We start from the raw sequence: 23,121 nt of genomic DNA on the forward strand, positions 1-23,121 counted from the left end.
GTTGAGGTGATTATGAAAAATCTATGAAATCTACTAAAATACTGAGATTGCTGGTCAGTTACCACTAACTGTTATTCTTTCCTGAAGTGATGTATAATTAGGGCCCTCATTCCAAGTCACTGCAAAGTGAATTTTTTTTTTTGCATGTTGCATTTTATGTTTGAGAAGATATTCTATTTTTTTCTGACTTTCCAAGAATAAAGAGCTCCATAAGTGACCCATTCAACTATGGAAATTACTTTATCAAATACTATGCATAAGTTCATCCTTCTATGACATTAATTGAAGAAGAAACTAGATCTTGGGATCATCACGTTTACTACTTTTAATGATCCCCTCACTTCCCCCCTGCCTGTGTGCACTACTGGGGTAAGATGACCTGTCACACTGGTTTCCTGCAGAGAGGGCTCTCCTGCTCCCATCTAGTTCACAGCCCATGGGAATAGTCCAAGTCCAACGGAGAGTGACTGAATCCACTTTGTTAGATTACAAATGGGACCAAGAATAGGCTCTAAAAAGTTTAAGTCAATGTTTTTGCTGGAATTCCTCTTCATCATAGCATACAAAGGCGGAATCATATTGTTTCTGAACCAAGAAAACAACCATAATGGACAGTAATTTCAAACCCATGTCAGAAGAGCCTCTCATCAATTCGAGTTGTAGCACAGTGGGATAGTACTAGTGGGGTGTGAGAGTGGGGTCCCTCGGGGATCTCAGAGATGGTGTAGCAAGCTTACATGCTTCAGTGAGGTGTTCTGAAACTCCAGATGTTTGCAACCTAATACAGCCCTCTCCATTCCTCTTGCGTTCTACCTGCTGGGAATCCCAGAGTCTGTTCTTCTGGTCCATACTCCCTCATTCCAAATCCTGCAGTGGATAAACTTGCTCTCCTCCAGACAATGCTCCCTGATTGCCCCATCCCAAGACTTTTCAGTCCAAGTCGCTGCTACCTTGGGCACTTAAGTAGCCCAGAAGGCAGACAAGGTTATGGGATACCTGTTATGTCCCAGCTTCTGTTCCCAGATTTTTTCTTATTTGATTTATATACAATAATCCTGTGAAAACACTATAAGTTTGGGGTTCTTTTTTTAACCCATTTTAAAGGAGAAACCCAGTATCATACAGGTAGTAAAACTGGGTTTGAACCAAGATTTTCTAACTCTGAGTTCTGTGTATTTGAATAAAAGAGACAAAATGAAAAGGGCAGGAGTAAAGGGACCTCATCCCTGGACCCTGGACCCTGGACTGTGTGGGGTTGGGTCAGTGTGCATAGGGAATCCTGTATATTGAAAAGTTAATCTGACCTGTCCATCTGAATATACATGAAAGTATATTGTTGCCAGCAAAAATCATGAACATTGGTGTTTAAAGTAGTTATTGGGAGCTGAAAAAGAGAAAACAGGAAACTAACGTACTTGGTGGAAACATAAAAGAAAACTCACCACAGTGCATTTTTAGCCTATGCCTAGTCATCGTGTAATACACTAACAAGTACTCATATCCTTAATGTGTTAGCTTAACATTGCATAAAACATTTTTATTTTAATGCTGCTCTGTTTTAATATGCCTAACTAGCTTTCATGTAATATGTCATCTAATAGTAACTTTAAATGAAATCAGAGGTGCTAATAGTAAAGTAGTAATCAGAAGAGATGGACATGGATATTCCCAACATTTAGTGTTGTTTGTACATGTCATATATTTATTGGATCTGAGTCAGACGTCTGCACCAGGATTGAAGTAAAATGTCATCTCATTGTTGCTGTTTTATTCCCTAGTATAAGCATTCACGATAATTCAACCAACAGCGGTGCCCTTTGACACAGCAATTCCACTTTTAGGATTCTGTTTTCATGTATCATTTAATCAGTCCTCTCTTGTGTAGGACCCTATCTTTGTGAGCTGAAAACTAGAAAAATTAGAAAGAATTAAGAGTTACTGGGTACCTACTGTGTGTCAAACACTTAGGTTTGTTATTGCTTAATCTTCTATTAATCTTGAGAAGTAGATGTGTTACCTCTCTTGAAACCAAGTCCTGCAAAGATCAAGTAGCTTTCCCAAGATCTTATAGGTAGTCAATACCTGGTTTAGAATTAAACTCAGATTTGATCTCTTCAAAGCCCATGCTCTTTCCAACATATCAATGATTTAAACATTGTATTCAGTAGAAACACCTTGAAGTGGTGAGCAAGGCCAAAGGGAAGGCTGAGTGAAGGGAACTCATCTCTTACCCTCTCTTCACCCCCTTTACAATAAAAAATAATATTCTAGTATGTCACATACTGGTATATGGGCTTAACATTTAAAAGAACTTCACATAGTTCTGTAATGTATACTGATGGGTTGGTGTCATATTAAAAATGAAATAATCTATCATTGACCATCAGTCAAGAACATAGTGGGTTGGTAAGGTACCCAGGAGTTATAAGCAAAGGCTTAAATGAATTTAATTTGGAATTTTGTAAAGGTGGGGTTAGGGAGGTTTGGGGTAATGAAGGTTACCTACCCCTGGGCCAGTCTCAGCTTATCCTTCAGAATGAGGATTCACAAAGGGGGTTCCCACAAAGTTGGATGAACCTATTATGGTCAAATTGTTCACAACATAGTGTCAACACAACTTGATGTTTCATTTAAGCTGCTTAATAAAACCCAGATACCACCACACTGGTGAGTGCAAAACTTGTTATTCTTTTAGGAGAGGGCTCTTGGATTTTAATCTGGATGACTTATTTATTTTTTCATTCATTCATTTGTCCATCCATCCATCCATTCATTTATTCTGGATGGTAGGGGAAGATCAAGCACAGGTATTTTGCCCAAGGAAGTGAGCTAGAGATGAAACCTTTGAGACTCACTCACTGTTCGAAGTCACATTTCTGCTATTGGTGCTATTTTCTTATGCAAAGGTGTGGAAACTTTTCAAAATGTTTGAATATTCATTCAGACTTCTCACAAACCTTCATTACTTTAAGGTCTGGGTGGCATGGGACAGGTGTTAAATTACTGTCAGGTGTGTGTGGGAGGGGGAGGAATAGAGTAAACTTTTCCTAACTACCCACTTTGCTTATGGGTCCCTGTCAGTTCTTATGAAGCAAGCAAAGCAGTTTCACATGACAAAGACTGTGGAAAAGACCGAATAGAGATGAAGATAACAAGCATGTTATTTCTTTGAAATAAGTACCTAGGGTCACAACATTTTAGAATATGAAACAGAGACTTCCGACTAGAGAAGTGTGTTTTCCATTTCGTGCTTGAGATTTTATCTGATTCTTATTTTATTTTTATTCCAGTTGCTACATTGATGGCCGAGTAGTCAAAGTGATGGACTTCCTGAAAACTCGCCTGTTAGACACGCTCTCTGACCAGATTAGGAAAATTCAGAAAGTGAGTAAAGTCTGCTGGGAAGAAGGGAAGTGAAGTTGGGGGTAAGATGAGGGGAAGGTCACAGAGTCCCAGCTGGAATCGGCACTGTGGGAACCAGGGGGGACAGCGCAGTCCAGATGCACAGAGTTCAGAGCTTCCTTCATAAGTGATGTTTATTGTTTGTTGCTTTTCAAATTAAGAAGGGCTTGAATATGCCATATCAAGGTTTCAAAACTTCTCTAGTTTAATAACAGATATTTTGTTAATAGTTTGTTTCTAAAATGTGAGTTCCTTAAGGGAAGGATAAGTTTACTTTATTGTTTTCTCTTTGCTGGGGTTTATTTGGGGTTAGTTTAAGGATACAATGATCACATTCATTTAGTGAAATTCTGATCTGGAGCATTGGCAATTCTAGGCCATAATTATGGTATTCCTAGGTGGCTTAGAATCATCTACATATATAATAACTCCTTGATTTTGTAGGGATATGAGGGAAGTATATAAATATATATTATATAGGGCCTCCCCGGTGGTGCATTGGGTTGAACGCAGCACTGTGAAGCTGTCCACAGCCTCTGCAGTGCCATTTCGATGCCCAGCTGGCCAGGGAGAAACCCACATAGCATGGCAGACCTCTCCTGACTCACCCGCTGTTCGCCTCAGCAGTGTCTTTGGTCAGTCTGCCTGTTCTGTTCCCTGCTCTATCTCTGGTGAATCCTCTCACCCTCCCACACATCTGGCCTGTACCCCAGTTCTTGTATAAATAAATAAATCTTTAAATATATATATATATATTACATAATACATAATGCTATTGCATATTAGATGTAGGTCCTGTTAGCAAGACCTTTGATCAATGGTCCTCAAATTTGAGAATACTCAAAATCACCAGAAGTTATTTATAATATTTCTAATCTCACTTTAGATCTTCTGATTTATCATGTCTGGAGTGGATTCCAGACATTTCTGTTTTTAATTGTCATCTATCAAGTGATTCTCCCCAAAGCATATGACACTTTGAGAATTGCTGAATTATTTAATTCTGAATGGTGAGGATATTATGCCTGCAATTTTCATGAGCCTCAAAAATGATGATACCACATCTTTTGTTGCCCTGTTGGGTATTTTCCAGGGTACATTCAACACTGTTCAACCTTGTGAGCTGATGAAACAAATCTTTGCAGAAAAAAATATAATAATTAGGCCTTCTTTGATATGGGAATGACAAATAGACAAGTAGACAAGTGAACAAGTGATTCATAAAATAAACTGTGAAAGAAAATCCTATTTGGATAAATCATAGAAAACATCTTTGATCACTAAAATAGAAGTTTGTAACCTGTTTTTAAACTCACAACAATGTCATACCCATATTACAAACAGTCTCTTGAGTCCTGTTGTTCTCAAAGTGTTTTTGAGGAGATTCTGGACTCTGCATCTGATCTGGTCCCTATGGGGATTAGGTGAATTGGCCTTACCTGGCACTGCAGTCTACTACTTTTACAAAGCTCTTAGCAAATATTGCCTTCAATGGGTATCTCCTGGAGGTGTTGCTGGGTCACAGATGCCCTGAGATTTTATTAGTGTACAGACTGAGGGGGACTTCAGGACCCCCAAACTTTCATGCTCTAAGTGGGTTCTGCCGTCCATCACATAAAGACAAAGACCAAGCAAAGTTCTTAGTGTGAAAGAACTTCAGTAGAATTAGTGTGTATAGAGAGAGAAGAGAAAAAAAGGATAATAGTTTTCCAATAAAACACCCCCAGTTACCCATCCTTTTGTAGGTAAATGTCCAGCCAAACAGGATTGGCCCAAATCAAGGCCACTGAGGCCCAAAAGCTTGCAAGAAGTCCAAGGCACCTTCTGATGGGGAACCATAGGAAAGGGGCAGAAGGAACCAGGCAAGTCTGGGACAAAAGAAGCAAAATCAAAATACAAATCAAGGTAATGGCTGCCATTGTCAGCCTCCCCACCAGTCTCTCACCCATGTCTCTTCCAAGTATCTCTACATGTCTCAACTCCATGTTGTCTCCCTCCATGTTCCCCAAGTCCCTGGTGCAAGTCCAAGGCAAAGACATAAACAGGACTTCTTCTCTTGTCTCTCTGCTCCACATGGCTCCTTCAAGTCCTCTCTAAGTCTTCAACTTCTCACAGCTCAGCTCCACCCTTCATTAGGTGAGGCAGGGAACATGGATCCTACCAATTTGATTCATGGGATAGACTTTCCATTGGCTTCAGGATGAATGTATGGTAGGTGCTAGGTTGACCTTAAGAGGTGGGAACAGGGAGAGCAGAGAAGGGTCACCAAGCTTTGCAAAGCCTCGTAATTTGCTTTGGCTACTTCTAGTCTGTTGTCAGTGGGGAGGGGCGTCTGAGGAGGTAGAGTCCAAGGTGCAAACCAGGGTAGAGTACCCAGACTTCTTTCTTGCAAGATTTTAATATGTATGTATCTGGATCTCTCAGATGAAATCTGGAAGTGGAATCTGTTTCTCCTCTATTTTGGGAAGTTCAGTGACTCCTAAAGGCCCTCCCTAGGCTCAGAATTTTGGGGAAAGGACAGATTTCCCACCAAACTAGATTGGGATAGGAGAGGCTAAGTGAGACTGTTTGAATAAGAAGTAAGATACAGGAATTGAAGTATGATGACTTGGGTTGGAACTCAGGCTCAGCTGTGTGACCTTGGGCCATTCACTTAGTTTCTCTGATTTTGTTTCTTCATCTATAAAATGAAGACACTGAAAATTCGATCCTCTTTCCCTCTCAGGGAGATTGCTACTGAGTGCCAGTTCTTAACTGCTATTATTACTGTTGTTTAGGTTATTGTAGTTATTTTTATATAATTTATGTGAGTGGAGAAGCGTCATGTTACCTTTATACTCAACTTATTCTTTGACTTTGTTCTTCCTTCCTCTTTTTTTGACCTCTGGAGTATATGATAGGTGATATTTTTGGCACCTGAAAGGCAGTGACTCAATTGCTAAAAACAGCTGCGGTTTCCAAATTTGGACTGCCACTTAGAGAAGAATTCTCAGTTTTCTGAGCAGTGGGTGAATTCTGATTATATGAAAATCTATGTGATGTGTTTGAAAGCCAAAAAGAGACAATGTTTGGACAGCCCACTTCTTTGGATGATCTGCACACTCTCTCCTTTCCATTAGAATGAGGATAATCATCTGTACTCTGGGAGATGAGTCAAAAGAAAGAGTTGAGAATCTCACAATGCAGGAAAGAGTCAGATGGGAAAGTGAGAGATGCTGAGGATGCAGTGCAGATGGTATAGTGTGGAGAGCTGGGCTGACTCCAAAACTATGACTAAGAACCAAGAAGAACCACTTTGGCGTAAGTCACTTGGACTCTATGATTTGCATCTTCATCTCCTAGAGGAATCACAGGAGGAAATAACACATTTTTATATTATTTTCAGCAATTCAATAAGTGCAGGAAGGAGTTGGTAAAATCCCAGCCATAAGAGAGCTATTTCCAAAAGCAATGTCCGAATGATTTTGAATACTGAATACACGGAACAGTTGGCTGCCCTGATATTTGAAGGGTTCCTTCCTTCCTTCCTCTCTTCCTTTTTTCTTCCCTTCCTTTCTTCATTTATCAACTATTTATAGAATTCTTAGTATTTTCCAGATCCTTGAACATTAAATGGTAAGCAAGACTGATGTGGTGATTATCTTCCTAAACCTTATGGCTTACTGGGAGAATACTTAACAAAGCAAGCAATTAGAATGAGATACAATGACTCTAATCAGGGACACATAGGGTGCTAGGAGAACCCATAACGAGAAGTCTGCCGAGGAAGGGAGATCAGGGAATTTCTCCCAGAAGAAGTGACATTCAGGTGAATACCAGATGGATAGATAACTTCTAATTCACACAATTCTTATGGTGTGGTCAGAGGACAACTGGTGGTAGATACATATATGCGTAAAAAATAGTTTATATGACTCATGATATGGCCATGATCATTCTTTTGTTAATGTCACATTGCATATAATTGCTAATGATATTTAATCAAGACTACCTCTTTTGAGGTCTCAATACGCGAGGTGACATTATACCACTTCTAATATATTTAAGTTTTAGGACCATAGAAATAGGTGAGGCAGAAGGATGTTTAATGTTTTGAAATTAATTAATAAATCAAGAAAGAAAACAGAGGGAAGGAGACAGGTAGGGAAGGAAGTGGATGAGCAGAGTAAAATCATGGAAGAAGTATAAAAGAAATGGTCCTTCTCATTCCCATTTGGACCTGCTGTCTCTGCTGCTCACGTGCAGAAGAACCTAGTCTGTTGCTAACTTCCTGTCACAGTGTGGAGCGGGTGGGACCTGATCCAGATGGCCATAAACAGGCTATGCCAGCATGTAGGCATGGTAGGCGATACCTTCTAGGTGTTGTTTGGGAGTGAAGAAAAGGTCTCTTTATGGTTCAAAATGGTATTTCTGTTTGTTAATGCTAGATATTTTGTTTTTTAAAAAATCTTTCTACATTGGAAAGAGGATGCAAAATGCAAATAACTAGGGAAGAGGTAAACTATGCTCATTTAACTTCACAGTAAGGAATCGGCATCCAATAAAAGGTCCTTTCCCAAAAGTAGGTTTTGATGGAGGGGAGGAGAAACACAGGCCAGAGAAATAGTTGCAAGAGGCAGAGGACCCCCAAAACTAAACTGTAACGCATAATTACCTTGGGCAGTATCCATGGATGATTCTAAGCTCTATGGAACCTTTCTGAGAAAAAGAAAACAAAAGAGATTTATATTTTTTCAATATATATTTGGCAATATAAGCACATTCCTAGGATCCTTCCCAGGATATTGGTAGAAAACAGTTAAAGCAGGACATTTCTTAAACTTCAAATAAATTAGCCTCTCTGTCTGCAAAGGGATAATATGACCCGAGGGAGGTGCTGGCCCTTCTCTGTCATACATAAGACACCAGTAAGTAATAAGTAGGAGATTTAGCTGCAAATGTATGTTTACCTCAAAAGAGCTCCAAAGTCACAGTCATTGTTACTCCATGAGCTATAGTTCCTTGATTCTTAAGCATAAGTAATTATAAAATGTACCATCTATTTAATACCATCCATTTAATATCCATTTAATAACTGAGGGAGAGGGTAAACTGCTGGCAAGTTTCTTGTGATATTATGAAAAACATTTCAACTTCAAAACCATTAAAATGTGGGAAATGCATCCTTAACTTACAGAAATGTAGTAATTGTATTACCTTTTAGGCTACAAGTGCTCTTTTGTTAGAGTATTATATGTTATTAACCCATTGTAGAGACCAGTAATTTGCTTAAGGTCACACTTGCTAACTAGTAAAATGAGAATTGAAACCCAGGCTCACCCAATTCCAGAGTCCACACTCTTACCCAGTACACTCCTGCACCTCTCCTGTGCTTATTAATCATTTATTTTGTGGACCATGTAATATTTATATTCCTAAATGCCCAGGAGTAGGAAGACTTTTAGAAGAATAATGAATGTTATTGATGAAAGAACATTGATTTGACCCTAAAGTCTATTCATAAAATCTTTGGGGATGTCTTAGAAGTGAGGGCTGAATGAAACTTGGCCACCATAATATTAATATCTAATATCACCACAATAATTTTTTAAGATTTATTTTATTTATTTATGTGAACAAGAGCTGGGGTGTAGGACAGAGATCTGGAGGGGGAGGGAAGTGAGAGGATTCACCAGAGACAGAGTGGGGAGCAGAACAGGCAGATCCACTGAAATATGCTGCTGAGGGGAGCAGTGGGCAAGTCAGGAGAGGTCTGCTGCACCAGGTGGGTCAGCTCCCTGGCCAGGGATTGAACTTGTGCTGCAGTGGCTGCCCATTGCTTCACAGTGCTGAGGCTTAACCCCTTGTGCCACCAGGGAGGCCCAATATCACCACAATATTGATAGTAGAAGAGGACATGGCTTTCTAGAGAGTGCCTTGCACTCGGCCCTGATCTCCAGTCATGTGTTTTATGTGCACAGACTTTGGTCAGTGTGTAGCGAGTTCTGGACCTGGAGGCAGCCACCGTGTGAAGGTGTGTGCTGCCCACTGGAGGGGGGTCCCTGGGAACAGACTTTTCTTTGGGACCAAAGCTTTTCAAGGAGGCAGAGGCAATTTAGGGTGACCTTCCAGAATTTCACGATGGAAGAGGAGAGTTACAGAGTTTGTCCTGGCAAGAGGAAATGGAGGCTCTGACTTGTCAGTGGGTAGATGGTGAGGGATGCAGAGAAGCTACTTAGCCACAGAGCAGGACTAGGGCAGGGAGGAAAATGATGCTGTGCAAGTGGCTGCTGTTCAGCCTCTCCCTCTGCTGGCACTGACCCCTGAACACAGCATGGCTGTGGGGCCCCGTGACACTTTCTTCCTTATTTTCTTGCAGATGCTTGTAGTTCCCTTGCCTGCCCAGTGACTTTATCGTTTTTTGTGTACTCGTTTTAATTTTGTTTTGTTGGAATTGCATTCAGTTGCTTTTTTGAGGTTTGAGATAACAAGACCAGAGAATGCAATTTTAAAACCTAAAAATGTTACAGAAACAGAAGCCACAAATTAAAAATTGATCTGATACCAAAAGAAAATGGGCAAATATAGCACTCCGGAATAAAGAGATGATAAAAAGAAATTATACAGAAAAAAAATTAATGAAACTGACAGGAAGTACATTAGACATAAGAAATAAATCAGAAAGAATGTGATGAGATATTAGAATGGCTGAGCCCAGAATAACCCTGCCTGTCTAATCTAAGAAGGACATATTAAACATAGAGGCAGTTTAGTTATCCAGAAGCTTCTAGGTCTCATCAAATGGGAAAATTCAATTAGAAAGTGGATAGAGCCCTGAATGGGGTCTGTTAGGATTTGGTGTTTGTTCTTATGGTTTTGAGGTTATTAGCTATCTTCTCTGAAACACTGAATTTTCTTTGGTAAAGTATTATCTCTCTCATTTGTTAACAAGTAGGTTCTTTCATTATCTTATTTCACAAGTATTTAATAAGCAGATCAATTGGCAAACATTCTCTAGGGCATGTTAAAGAGGAAAAAATGTAATTTTCTCAAGCTTTTCATAGTTTTAAAGAGAAAACAAATAGGCAAACAGAAATCACATCTCAGTATAATAAGGTCAAGGTCTGAGGTAGAGTCAAAAAATCTGGAGCTCAGATAAAAGAATAATTCATTTTCTGAAGGTTTGAGGAAAAGTTTCGCAGAGAGTAATCTTTGAAGTAAACCATGAAAATAATATCAGAGAACATGGGTGAGGAGTGGGTAAGAGAAAAGATCATCGTATACTGTGGGTCAGTTGCTCTCACTTTTATTTCCCCATGCCTAACACAGCCCCATGAATAAATGGATAAAATAGACAATGGATTGTGTGTAGTTGCTGACTTTTTTTTAGCTTTTTTCCCAGTTAAGGAAACATTTCATAGTTGAGCAAGTTGAAGATTATTATGACAACTTTGAATTCACTCACTTTATTTTTAAGTAAATAATTCCCCAGATCACTTCTTTCAATATTTTTTAAAAGATTTATTTATTATTTATACAAGCACTGGGTACAGTCAGAAGTGCGGGAGGGTGAGAGAATTCACCAGAGCCAGAGCAGGGAGCAGAGCAGGCAGACTGACTGAAACACACTGCTGAGGGGAGCAGCAGGCATGGCAGGAGAGGTCTGCGCGCCATGTGGGACCCTTGCCAGTGGCCGGGTATCGAACCAGCGCCGCAGAGGCCGCAGGCAGCTTTGCAGCCCAGCGCTCAACCACTGCGCCACCAGGGGAAGCCCACTTCTTTCAATATTATCAGAAACAAGGTATTTGTAGCTGTCCCTCAACTGATCACACAGACTGATACATGAGCGTGACTGAGTAATTCTGCTGGTACTGAGGAGCCCGTGCATTCTCTGAAGCTGTGGAGAGGCTTGCTGAGATGACAAGTGGTGGCAGCATGGGCAATGACTAGAGGAGGAAGAGATTAGAGCAGGAAGACCCAGGGAGAAATGAGAAGGTCTAATAGTCAGGAATGGGCAGTGAGGAAGAGGAGTGAAGACTGTAACGAGGCTGTCCTCTTCTAATAGAGCAGGTAAACTTAGAGTCATGAATGCACCAGAAGGATGAAAAGAAACATAGGAATGTTACTCATCTGTCGTCTGGCTTTCTTTTTTTTTTTTAAGATTTATTTATTTATGCATATAAGAGCTGTGATGTAGGCCAGAGATGGGGGGAGGTGAAAGGATTCACCAGAGATAGAGTGGGGAGCAGAACAGGCAGATTGACTGAAATACACTGCTGAGGGGAGCAGCGGACAAGACAGGAGAGGTCTGCTGTGCCATGTGGGTTAGTTACCTCCCGGGCCGGGTATTGAACTTGTGCAGCAGTGGCTTCATAGTGCTGTGTCTTAACCCCTTGTGCCACCAGGAAGGCCCTCATCTGGTTTTCTTACAACATACAATAAAGAACAAGCTGCATGGGCATCCCCAAGAAGATCTTAGTGCTTAGGTAAGGTTTAAGACGCTTCTTGAAGCACTCACCAATGTCCTTCTCACCAGCAATACAGGAGACCAATTCTGATTCCTTAAAGGGCTATTGCTCTTCCTGAAATCCTAGGAAAGGTGGTTTCCAAGTAGACGAGATGCTGGAATTAATGGGCTCCAGCTTCCTGGGGCGGGCGGGCGGGCCTCCTGCCAGGACTGATTAGTCCAGCTGGCCTGTCCACTATTCCTGTTTTATTGCTTCCTTTCTCATTAAGCAAGGTGTTGGGTTTGGATAACCATAAACAACATGTCTGCTGCTACCATCTCTTACACAGCCAGTGGTTGAGCCAGGCTCTCAGGAGTCCTTTTCAAAGACTTAGATCACAATTTTGGAGAAGCAGGAAAAGGAAGCCCAGGTTTGAAAATGTGCTACATAAGTGGTTATTTTCCTATTTTTACTGCTTTTCCTCTAAAACAAAACAAAAACAAAAACAAAAAACACAAAAATTCAAAGCGGTAGGAAAAAAAAAGTCAGTGCTAATTTTCCTAACCTCTGTCTTTCTCCCCTTCTCCCTCAGCATTGCCACATGGAACAGTTATGTCCTCAATCTTTGAAATGCGAGAGCAGGAAGCTAGAAGGGCTGCCCGTCACACCCCCATGCCTGCCGCAGGCCCTAGGATCCTTAGCAGCCACCAGCCACTTGCTGAGCTGTTCTGTGGGTTCTCAAAGCCCGTCATCCACATGGGCCCAAGGGCTGGAGTCTATTTAGGACACAGGACTGCCACAAGGAAGCCAGCCCCTCCCTCCGCTTCCCTCCACTCTCACTGCAGTAATCGCAGACTTTGTACTTTCCCCTCCCCAGACAGCGTGTTCCTTAAAATAACCTTCATTGGCACATCATTTCTCACCAGGAATGGTACCCTGGTTCTTTCCAGCCCTCCAATTTTCTCTCTTCCGGCACAGGGAGAATCATATTTACTCAGAAAACCACAGTGTTGAACTATAGCCTTTCGTTTCTTAGAGTTTCACTTTCTAATGGAATTTTGCAGCTGGTTGCATCTGCTTTCCCTAGTATTTCTCTCTCTCCTCTTCTGCCCATTCTGATTTCCTTCCCGGTCCCACCCAGCTCCCAGCCTCAGTGCCTGCCTCATACGTCACCACTGATGGTCTTCTCTGCCTTGGTAGATCCAACAGTTCATCAAGCTTCTCAGCATGTCCCAAACAATGAATACTCAGAAAATCCTTGTTGAGAGATTTTTAAAGAATCTGTCCTCCCACCGAGCATTTCATATGTAACTGGGTTAGGTTTTGTATCAAAATTTACGTGTGTTTTCATTGGTGTTGCTTCTCTAGGAAAGGACAGAAATTGCTGCTGTGTTGGGAATGGATAAAGAAACTATCCTGAATGCTAATTATGTAACTATTGATTACCTATTTGCATTTTAAATTCCATTGGCCTTTCCTGGCTTCTTACATATATCTGGACTATCGACTACCACCATAATAGTTGTGTCTGAAAGAAAAGCAACAAACTCTATTGTTTGATCCAAATACAACCTCATGTGCTTTGGACAGGGAGAGTCTAGGTAACATTTGATTTACACTTTTAGAGGTTACCATATGCCAGACATTTTCCAATATTAAGCAATTAAAATATCATTAAGTGCTCTGAGATAGATTTATTATTCTTCTAACTTTACAACGGAGGGAAATACAGCACAAAAAGGTAACACAGTCAGGGTCATACTGTGTCATATTGTGTGTACACACACACACACACACACACACACACAGAGAATTGAGATAAAATGCACATACCATGAGATTCAGCCTTTAAATGTGTGCTATTCTGTGGTTGTAGTATATTTGTAGTATATTCACAAAAATACGAAGCTATCATCACTGTTAAATTTTAGAACATGTTTATTACCCCAAAAAGAAACCCCAAATATATTTATAGTCATTCCCCAACTTCTCCCCTATCCCCATCTCCAACACTAGGAAACCATTAATCTACTTTCTTTCTTAACTATTCTGGACATTGCATATAAATGGAATCATACAATATGTGGTTTTTCATGTCTGGATTCTTTCATTTAGTTTAATGATTTTAAGGTTCATGATGCTGTAGAATATACCATTTTGTTTTGTGTAACCAAACTCCCATTCTCTAATGGCCTCATTTCAATATCTTTGAGCAAAACTTAAATTCTGGGTATCCTGGAAACCAGAGGCAAAGAGAACATTGCGAATACATTACTCAGCTCTAGTTAATTAGACAGGAAGTATAAATTATCAAAAACAAAAAGTTTTTTCTAGCACTGTATAAGGGGAATCATGGATGTAGTTCTTTAATTTTATAGCTCTGTCTTCCAATCATATAAGGTGTTTTCTCACTTTCTGATTTGTACTATTTCCAGCTCCCCTTTGGTTGGGCACTCTGGGCAGACTAGAGAAGGTGAGAGGACTGGTGATTTTTCTTTTTTAAGGGGGCATTAACAGTGGAATTTGCTCTCCACTATTAATTCTCAGGGTGTTTCTTCCATTCTTATAATAATCTTTATTTCTATCTCAAATTTGTGAAATATTTTTCACAACCTTATTCCTGAAAGGGCCAAGTACTTTGCCAAGTCTCCTTTTAAAATAGGTCACAAATAATGCAAATTTACTAGTAGATAGGGGGAGAGGTTGCAGGTTGTCCCTAGAGAGAGATGAAATGAGGAATGTGATTGTTGCTGAGTCTTTCCATGGGTCTGAAAAGGAAATTTTTGGCATATATACTACCTCCCTCATGGATTTCTGCTTTTGTTTTGTATTTTTGTACCTGAGGTGCAGGGAATTAAATTAAAATCATACTCTTCAATTACAGCAAACTAGTAGCATCAGTTCCTAAAAAGCCCTGCTTTTATTTTTTTTATTTTTTAAATTTAATTAATAAATTTTATTTTTATATTCCCCCATACAATTGCAAACGCCCCATTCTGACCCCAATCCCTCCCCTCCCGCCCCCCAGCCCCCAAAAAGTGTCTCTGGTTCATAGCTTTTTGTTGATTTTGATTACCTTCATGTCCGTTCCCCACCCACATTCATGTCCCATGTACACCTGCCCTCTTTATGTGTCTGATATATGTGCTTAGAGACATGCATCTTGATATACTAGTAGTGTTATTGGATATGAATGAGTAATTACAAAACTAATACTGTACCATATATATCATTCTGCTTCTATATTCTTTTAATTCACCATTGGATTTCTTGCTCTACCAGCTGAAAAATTTTTGGTATGTATCCAACACATTTTATTCTTCCATTCCTCTAGAAATGGATACCTGCCACAACGGTAACAATGTTAATGTCTTCATACTTGTCTCCTTAGAGATCTGAGGAAGAATTGTTTTGGTCTGTGTGTCTAGGAGAGGACTAGGTGGGTCACCAGACCCAAAGATGCTTGTCCTTAGCCAGCCTGTTTGCAACCCCGGCATCCCCGCAACCTCACCTCGCCCTCCAGCCTGCAGCAGTCAGAGCTGGGCAGGTGCACAGTCTCACATCTCACATTTCACTTCATCCTCTGAAACTTCTCTAAGGCAGAAATGTGGAGTGTCGGGGGTCTGCTTGGCACTTCTGCCTCTCCAATGAGATGGGGTCATGGGTTCCCAGCCATGTGGTTACCGTGACCCTTGGGAGGCTGGGAAGCCAGAGAGAAAAGCTTGCTCCTGTGTGCCCGTGGAGGACAGTGCCGAGACACCATTCATAAGACTGTTACCGAGGTCCTTGAGGAGTTCAGTGCATGTTGCCAGCAGGGGCTGCCCACTTGAAAATGCACCCTGTGCTGACTCCCCTTTGCCCTATTTCAGTCCCCTAGATCCTCCTGTCCCTGTTATTACTTCCCAAATGAGCTGCCTGTGGACAAGCCTTTGTTTCAGGCTGTGCTTTCAGGGGCTGCCCAATATATGATACTATCCTTTGAAATGGCCAGATTGCGTTCCAGGAGTCCTGGTCTGGATACTTTGTCCAGACTCTGACTTGTGGATCAGAGAGTAGGCCACTTCAAAACTTCAGAGGCCACCTTCTGCTTGGAAGGATGCTTCCTGTGTAGGATCTTTCACCTGTGGACCATGATTTTTCTTACTGCAGCTCTTTTCAGAGTGTGACTGCAATATACATACATGTCACGGTAATTAAAAAATACCCCTCTCAGAGCATAGTGGGCTGCGGTAGAGGACCACGCTGACCATGCCCAAGGAGGGGACTCTAGGATGTCAAAATATCAACATGGATGAAAAACAGTGGTACTCCATAAAAAAATAAATAAATAAATAACTGCCTCTCCCAAACTTTGCTGTTTGCCCTGTCTCATGGCTCATGCCTTCTGATGCATCATGGCACTCCCCAGGGGGTGTGCCACAACAGAATGTTTCAAAACTTTGCTTCTCTATACTTCTTGATGGGGAACCATAGTAAAATTTTTATTTTCCAGTGAAGGGTGTTGCCATCCGCTTTTGTCCTGGAATGTGTGCTTGTCCTCCCCTTACCTTATCATTTGGATTTAATCAAGGGGAAAACAGAATCATTTCTTTGCGAGCATATGTCAGTGTAACCACGTGTGTGTGTGTGTGTGTGTATGCGTGCGTGTGCCAGTCTGGGTGCATCATCATGAAAATAAAAAGCAACAGCAACAAAACACAGGGGAGCTGAGGAATCCTGGAGGGAATGTGTGTGCCTTCTTGATCCAGAGCTTTATGAAGTCTTATTATCCTCTTCTGCTTCTGTTGTATTAACAGGTGGTTAATACATACACCCCAGGAAAGAAGATTTGGCTTGAAGGTGTGGTGACCACCTCAGCTGGAGGCACAAATAATCTATCAGATTCCTTTGCTGCAGGATTCTTGTGAGTAACACTTACAATTTCACTCCCAGGGCCTTTGAGGAAGAAATTGTGGCTGTGTCTGTCATTCTCCCCAGTGGAGGGGTTGGGGGCTTGTTTCCCATTGAAAGCTCTTCATTTGTTTGTAAACGTGTTACCTCATTCAACAAACAGCAAGTAGTGACTTATCTCTAGACTAAGTTGTCATACCAGACATGAGAGCAAAAATAACTGTAATAGTAAACATTAAAGCCTGTGGTGCCAGACACAGTACAGACTGCATGCATCGTCTCATCTCATTTTCATCAGGGCACTGGGAAATAGGTAAGAATAAGACTGGCAAGTCTTTCCCTTCAGAAACTTAAGATTGGAGGAACAGAGATAGGAGATAAAGTGAAACTGTAGGAGATAAGTGCACAAAAATAATTATTTCAGCTGGGTAGTGATTACTGTGTGCCATGTGCTATTTGAAGCACTTCATATATATTTAACCATTTAATAGCCAGTGAAACAGATTCTGTAACAAGCAACTGAGAGAGATGCGATTATTAGTGGCAGAGCTTAGCTGCAAGCCCAGGCAGTCGGCTCCAGAGTCTAGTTTCTCAGTTACCCCGCCCCACCACGCACCTCCCTCTCTCTCTCTCTCTCTCTCTCTCTCTCTCTCTCTCTCTCTCTCTCTCTCTGTCTCTGTCTCTCTCTCTCTCTCTGTCTCTCTCTCTCTCTCTCTCTCTCTCTCTCTCTCTCTCTCTCTCTCTCTCTCTCCCCGTTTCACATACTTTGTTCACAAAAGGAAAGTGTTGGGATGCTAAGGAATCCAGAATTTCTCTGACTGGGAGAATCCCGAGTTTCATGGGGGGAGTGGCATTTGAGTGGGTCATAGGAAGATTACTCCATTTTTATATAGATGAGAAATGGTGGTGACAGTAGAAGGAAACATTCTAGACTAGAAGGAACATTATGTGCAAAGTCTCAGAGGAGAGGAAATGATTAGTGTGACAAAATCTTGGTCTCTGCAGGGAGGTAAGACGTGCTGAGGCTAGGAAGGGGTTTACCTCCAAGTCATGGAAAACAGGCAGAGGAAAAGACCTTATTATAAACTCAGTGGCAAGCCACTGAAGATTCTGGAGGGCGAGAGAGACTCCATTGGACTTGTGTTTTAAAACACTGGCTTTGTACCACAAATATTTGGAGTGGGAAAATCATCCATCATCTGGAGAATAACTGAAGCCAGAGAATAAGGGTCTCTGACTGGCCTGCAATGGGGACAAACCCCCAGGACCACAGGCTCACTAAGTGACTTATCCCATCTACTCCTGTGACTTCTGGCCGAGCAAGGTTCTCGGAAGAACTGCAGCACTGCCCTTGGCTAGGTGTTTCACACCAACAGCTGTTACTAATTAGACAGATGTGGTTCCCCTCCATTAAGACAGCTTCTTCAGTACATTCGTGAAGGACAAATCAGGCCAGTCAAGCAGACTGCCTTTATCATTGGAATCCTGGTGAATGCAGATGAAGATAATGAGTCCATTTAATACCCAGTGAAACTTGGGTCTTCCATCTCCATGTGGCTAGGAATCTTTCAAAAATAATCTCCACCAGCTTTCAATGTGAGCCCTAGTTAATGGGGGGGGGGGGGCAGCCAGGTTGGCAGTCAGTCCAACAGGGAACCCCTTGGAATCAGCAGAGGAGTGGCTTTTGCTCACGGAAGGCCTCTGCCGCAGGACTGAGCAGCCTCACTGTACCGAGTGTACTGAAGGATGTGTGACTAAGCATTGATGCATCATTTAGTGTCCTTATTCACTCAACAAGCATAGGGATAGAAAGGTGAATAAGACATTTGTTTTTATTGAAAAATACTTGTTAGATGTAGATTCTGTTGTATTTGTACTATTTCATTGTTGAAAGAACAATGATTTAGGAAGCTTAAGGCCAGAATTCATTTGACAGCTCTACCGTAGAACATTTTGTTCCATTTCAGTGGCTAAAGAAACAGCTACAATTATCCTGACTTCACAGAGTTGCTAAATTAATAGAAATTATAAAGGCAAGTAGCTTAAACATGGGATATTCCAAAAGTATTTTCAACTCCCTGGGTCATGTCCCAATCTCAACAACAGTAAGGTTCTACTATATATTATTGTAAGATTTTCTTTTTGACTTGAAAACTTGCATTTTGCTTTGTTTTGTTAGCCTTAATTATCAGAGACTATTTGTTAATTTGTATGAGAATAAAATTTAATTGAAAGTGTGAACAAGATTTGAAAATATTAATAATATTCATAGTATAGAAGTTAGCAATGTTCTGTCTTTTAAAGAAAACACGTCATGTGGTGACACAGCTCCATGTGGTTTCAGATTTGGCAAATCACAGCCATGCATAATTTGCCCCTGATATGTGGAATGGTGAGTCTTAAACTTCCTAGGGCCTGATTTTGTCCAGATCAATTTCCACTTATCAGAAAGTATTGAGCACCCACAGTGTGCCAGAAACCATAGTGGGTATTTTGGAGTATAAAGCTAAAATTTCAAATCTATTCTTGACGAACTCTTAGTCAACTAGGTGAAGGCAGAGAAGAAATTATTCAGCAAGCTAGCGGAAGGGATGAGTAAGCATTCGGGGGAATTTCAGAGGAGGAAGGTACTACTGTTGGCTGGGGCAGTGGAGTTTCAAAGGAGATGACACTTCCTTGGAGATGAACAGATGGGAAGAAATTTGCCAGATGAGATAGGTTAGAGGAAGGGAGTTCTAAGCAGATGCTTAAACATATATAAAGACTCAGGTAAGTATGGTATTTGGAGGTAGCCAAGACGAATTTTGTGTAGTTTAGAGCCTAGGAAATGGAGTTTTGGATGCCAGAAGAGGAAAGGAGAGGTGATGATGAAATCAAAGACATATGCTCAGGAAAAAAAATTGTAGGGCCTCCCCTGGAGGCGCAGTGGTTGAGTGCCATGCTGTGAAGCTGTCTGCAGCCTCTGCAGCACCGGTTTGATCCCAGGGGGCCAATGAGGGCCCCACATCCCACATGGCACGGCAGACCTCTCCTGTCTCACCCGCTGCTCCCCTCAGCAGTGTATTTCATCAGTCTGCCTGTTCTGTTCCCCACTTTGTCTCTGGTGAATCCTCTCACCCTCCCGCGCATCTGGCCTATACCCTGGCTCTTGTATAAATAAAATAAATCTTTAAAAAAAAAATTGTATAATGTCTTATCTTTTTTACTGAGGAGACTAAAGCTCTACATCACATTCTTACACATAAATTATTACAACTAGAGGTTTCCTAAGTTTCAGAAGCAGGAACACAAAAATAAAGAGAGAAACAAGTGAACTCATGAATGAATGTGCAAATTGCATGTGTAGACAGTGAGTGTAGAGTTAGCACTGGGTTTTGGAAGAACCAAGAAGGCAAGAGCTTTGAAGGAGTGCACGCTCTGGAAAGTGGCTGTTTGGTTGGCGGGATATGTGATAAATGTGTGCAGAATGCATGTCCTCCACAGCAACCCATGCCTGACAGTAGCATGCTTGGTCCTTACACTGCTAAATTAATAGAAATGATAAAGGCAGCTATGATAATACCAAGGAAAATTATTATTGCATTTACGGATGACAAGGATACACAAGGGATGCCAGTCCCTGGACTGCTCTTGCATTGGCTGTGGGAGTGTATGGATTAGAGTCACATGAAAGGTAGATGTAGAGTGATGAAGTATGAGACTGGGAGCTCGAGTAATGGAACGTCTAGGTGTGTTCCTGGGGTTGTGTGTCCTCTGGCTGGGAGATGACATCAGACTTACAAGTAGCTCCCGTGTTCATTTTATTTGTTAATATTAAAAGGATAAAAGATAAGCAGTAGCAACATGTTATATATGACCAAGGACAATTCATCTTACTCCCCCAGACCTTTGTTTCTTTCCCTATGTAATGAAAAGTTTGGATTTTATAATCTCTAAAATCTCTTCCAGCTGTATATCAGATGCATAAAATAATCTCGTTTAAAGGACTGGGTCATTTGGTGGCGGGGGGGTGGGTGGAGATCGGTCTGTTTAACTCTTACCCTTATCTGTAAGGAGCTTGTTATATACCAGTTACAAATATTTTTTGATGTTGCTTTCCCCCCCTGCTTTTCAGATGGTTGAACACTTTAGGGATGCTGGCCAACCAGGGCATTGATGTAGTGATCCGGCACTCGTTTTTTGACCATGGATACAATCACCTCGTGGACCAGAATTTTAACCCATTACCTGTAAGTATGGGGCAAAGATGGCCAAATCTTTCTCCATGTCATTAAGTTCTATTTCTTGTGTCTTGTTCTGCACTGCAAGAAACTTTCTTCTTCTCATGCCAGTTAATTTTATAAATCAGACAGATACATTCTTGATCCATTTTATAGACTTTTAGCTTAACCACACACACAACGCACACATACATGTATACATATGCACATGTATACATTTACATCTAATGTATTTATTTACTACTATTATTTTCACAAACCTTGTGCAGTTGAGATTCCACATCTACTTGCGGCCTGTTTGAACTCTGCTTGAGAGTGAATTTTTCCAGATTGTTTTCTTTTAATGCTAATAAGAGACATTAGCTAACATCAGATGCAACATGTTGAAAGCAGATGGGACAGTGTTGGCTAAGATCAGATACAGTAGGAACCCATCTCTTGGAGAGTGGCTGGAGTGTGCTTTACAGCTCCATGCTGATCTCTAGGTGACATAGGTTTGCCTCGAACCCAGCTTCTCTAGGGAAGTAAAGAATGGCAAAGAAAAATGGCAAAAGCAGAGATCTGGATTCGTCCTGTGACCTTACCAATAAATCAAAGAAATCCCACTTAGTCCAGAAAAGCCACACTTAGCAGAATATCACATGGGTTATCTCTTACATAGACATGGTGTCTATAGCAAAAGGTCAGACTCTTCTCATTAACTTGCAGGATGTCAGACCTGGGATTTCCCTTGGAGCTGATCCAGTTCCACCCCATGTCACAGAGGAACTGCTCTGGGGGTGGAGGACAGGGGATGTGGAGCCAGCCCTAGAACTGCCCCGTGTCTGCTCCATGCTCTCCTACAGAGTTACTGCCCCCACTTGGCTGTGCATGCACCTGCTGGACCTGAGAGTCTTCCTGCTGTTTGCCCCTCTGCCTATTTCCACACCCCTCCTGTTCCCTTCACCCTCACCCAAACCCTGAGCCAGGAGGCCTCCAACACTACTTCCATGTCTCAAAAGAATCCTTCCGGGTTAGAGTGCTAAATAGTTATTGTGTCACTGACTGTCCACGACTCCAGTTAAATCACAAATATGAAACTGACTGGCACAGGTGCTTTTGTCCACAGCGCCAGGTGCTTCTGTGGGCCTGGCATGCAGCGGGTAAAGAGGGAGTCTTCCGTTTGACCTATAGAATGCTTGTTTGTTTTGTGCTCATAAACTTGTGGAAATAAAACAAATAATAATTAGGAGAGTACACGTGTAATGTTAGCAGGAACAAATGTCATGTCATCTGAAAATAAGGACTCACTGACCATCAGGCAGTGGGGAGGAGGCTGGTAATAGACAGAAATAACAAAGCAGCAGAACAGAGTCGGTGAGGACCTTTTAGAGGACCTGCACAAGAAGGGATTCTCTGGGAAGGTGGCACTAAGCCAAGAGCCCAGTGACAAGAAGGAGCCAGCCCTGGCAGGAGAAGGGGCTCCAAGATGGGAACAGAATCCATGTGGCTGAGCAAACAATGACACCAGAGTGATGGGTCCTGGCAGGGAGGGGAGAGATGGTGGACTTGAGGCCAGCCAGGTCATGTCCCAGAGGACTTGGTAAGCTGAAAGGAGTTTGGCTTGTGTTGGAAGCAGTGTGAAATCCCACTGGAGGACTCTTTGCCAGGTAATAACCTGATTTAGCTTACATTGTATAGAGATCACCCAGGTATAATTCATGCATCAAATGCTATATGTAATTTTTTAATCATTAGGAGAATTCTTCATTTGCAGACCACTTGCATATGTGGTACATCATTAATATTCCTGCCATTCTATCCTTTACCTCTGTCCTTTTTCCTTCCCTTTTGTCTCCCCTTTACTCATTCAGAGCTCACGCACCACTCTTGATCATGTACTATGTGCTAGTCACCATTCCTGGTGATGGCCACTGTCATGACCCAACAAGACAGCGTCCCTGAACCTGTGATGTAGTGAAACATATTGAAAGTGGGATTGCATACATACATAAGCTAAAGGCACTTTGTCATAATTTCTCTGACAAGAACCTGGTGTGAAGGGGAAACTAGGGTCTTATAAAGTCATTCTGTGACATATCCAAGCTCAGACATGTGGTGACAGTTGGAACTCTTGAGTTTTTCAGTGCTAAATCCTGTTTTCTTTTCACCACACTGCAATATTTCTTGCAGTGCTTTCTTTG

The 23,121-nt window shown here is 41.5% G+C and overlaps 1 protein-coding gene across 3 annotated transcripts in view; it reads left to right on the forward strand.

The window, feature by feature from the left end:
• The window catches only part of HPSE2 (heparanase 2 (inactive)), a gene marked incomplete at both ends in the record, with an annotated part of 443,183 nt that overhangs the window by 320,944 nt on the left and 99,118 nt on the right, over positions 1-23,121 (forward strand). For all 3 annotated transcript variants that reach the window (XM_084246044.1, XM_084246045.1, XM_084246046.1), the window contains 3 exons: positions 3,291-3,384; positions 16,625-16,731; positions 20,833-20,947. In XM_084246044.1, the coding sequence (XP_084102170.1) occupies positions 3,291-3,384; positions 16,625-16,731; positions 20,833-20,947 (316 nt within the window). The remainder of the gene's footprint in view (positions 1-3,290; positions 3,385-16,624; positions 16,732-20,832; positions 20,948-23,121) is intronic.

This window comes from Talpa europaea, assembly GCF_964194135.1.
Source record: "Talpa europaea genome assembly, chromosome: 10".
In the NCBI taxonomy this organism is placed as follows: Eukaryota; Metazoa; Chordata; class Mammalia; order Eulipotyphla; family Talpidae; genus Talpa; species Talpa europaea.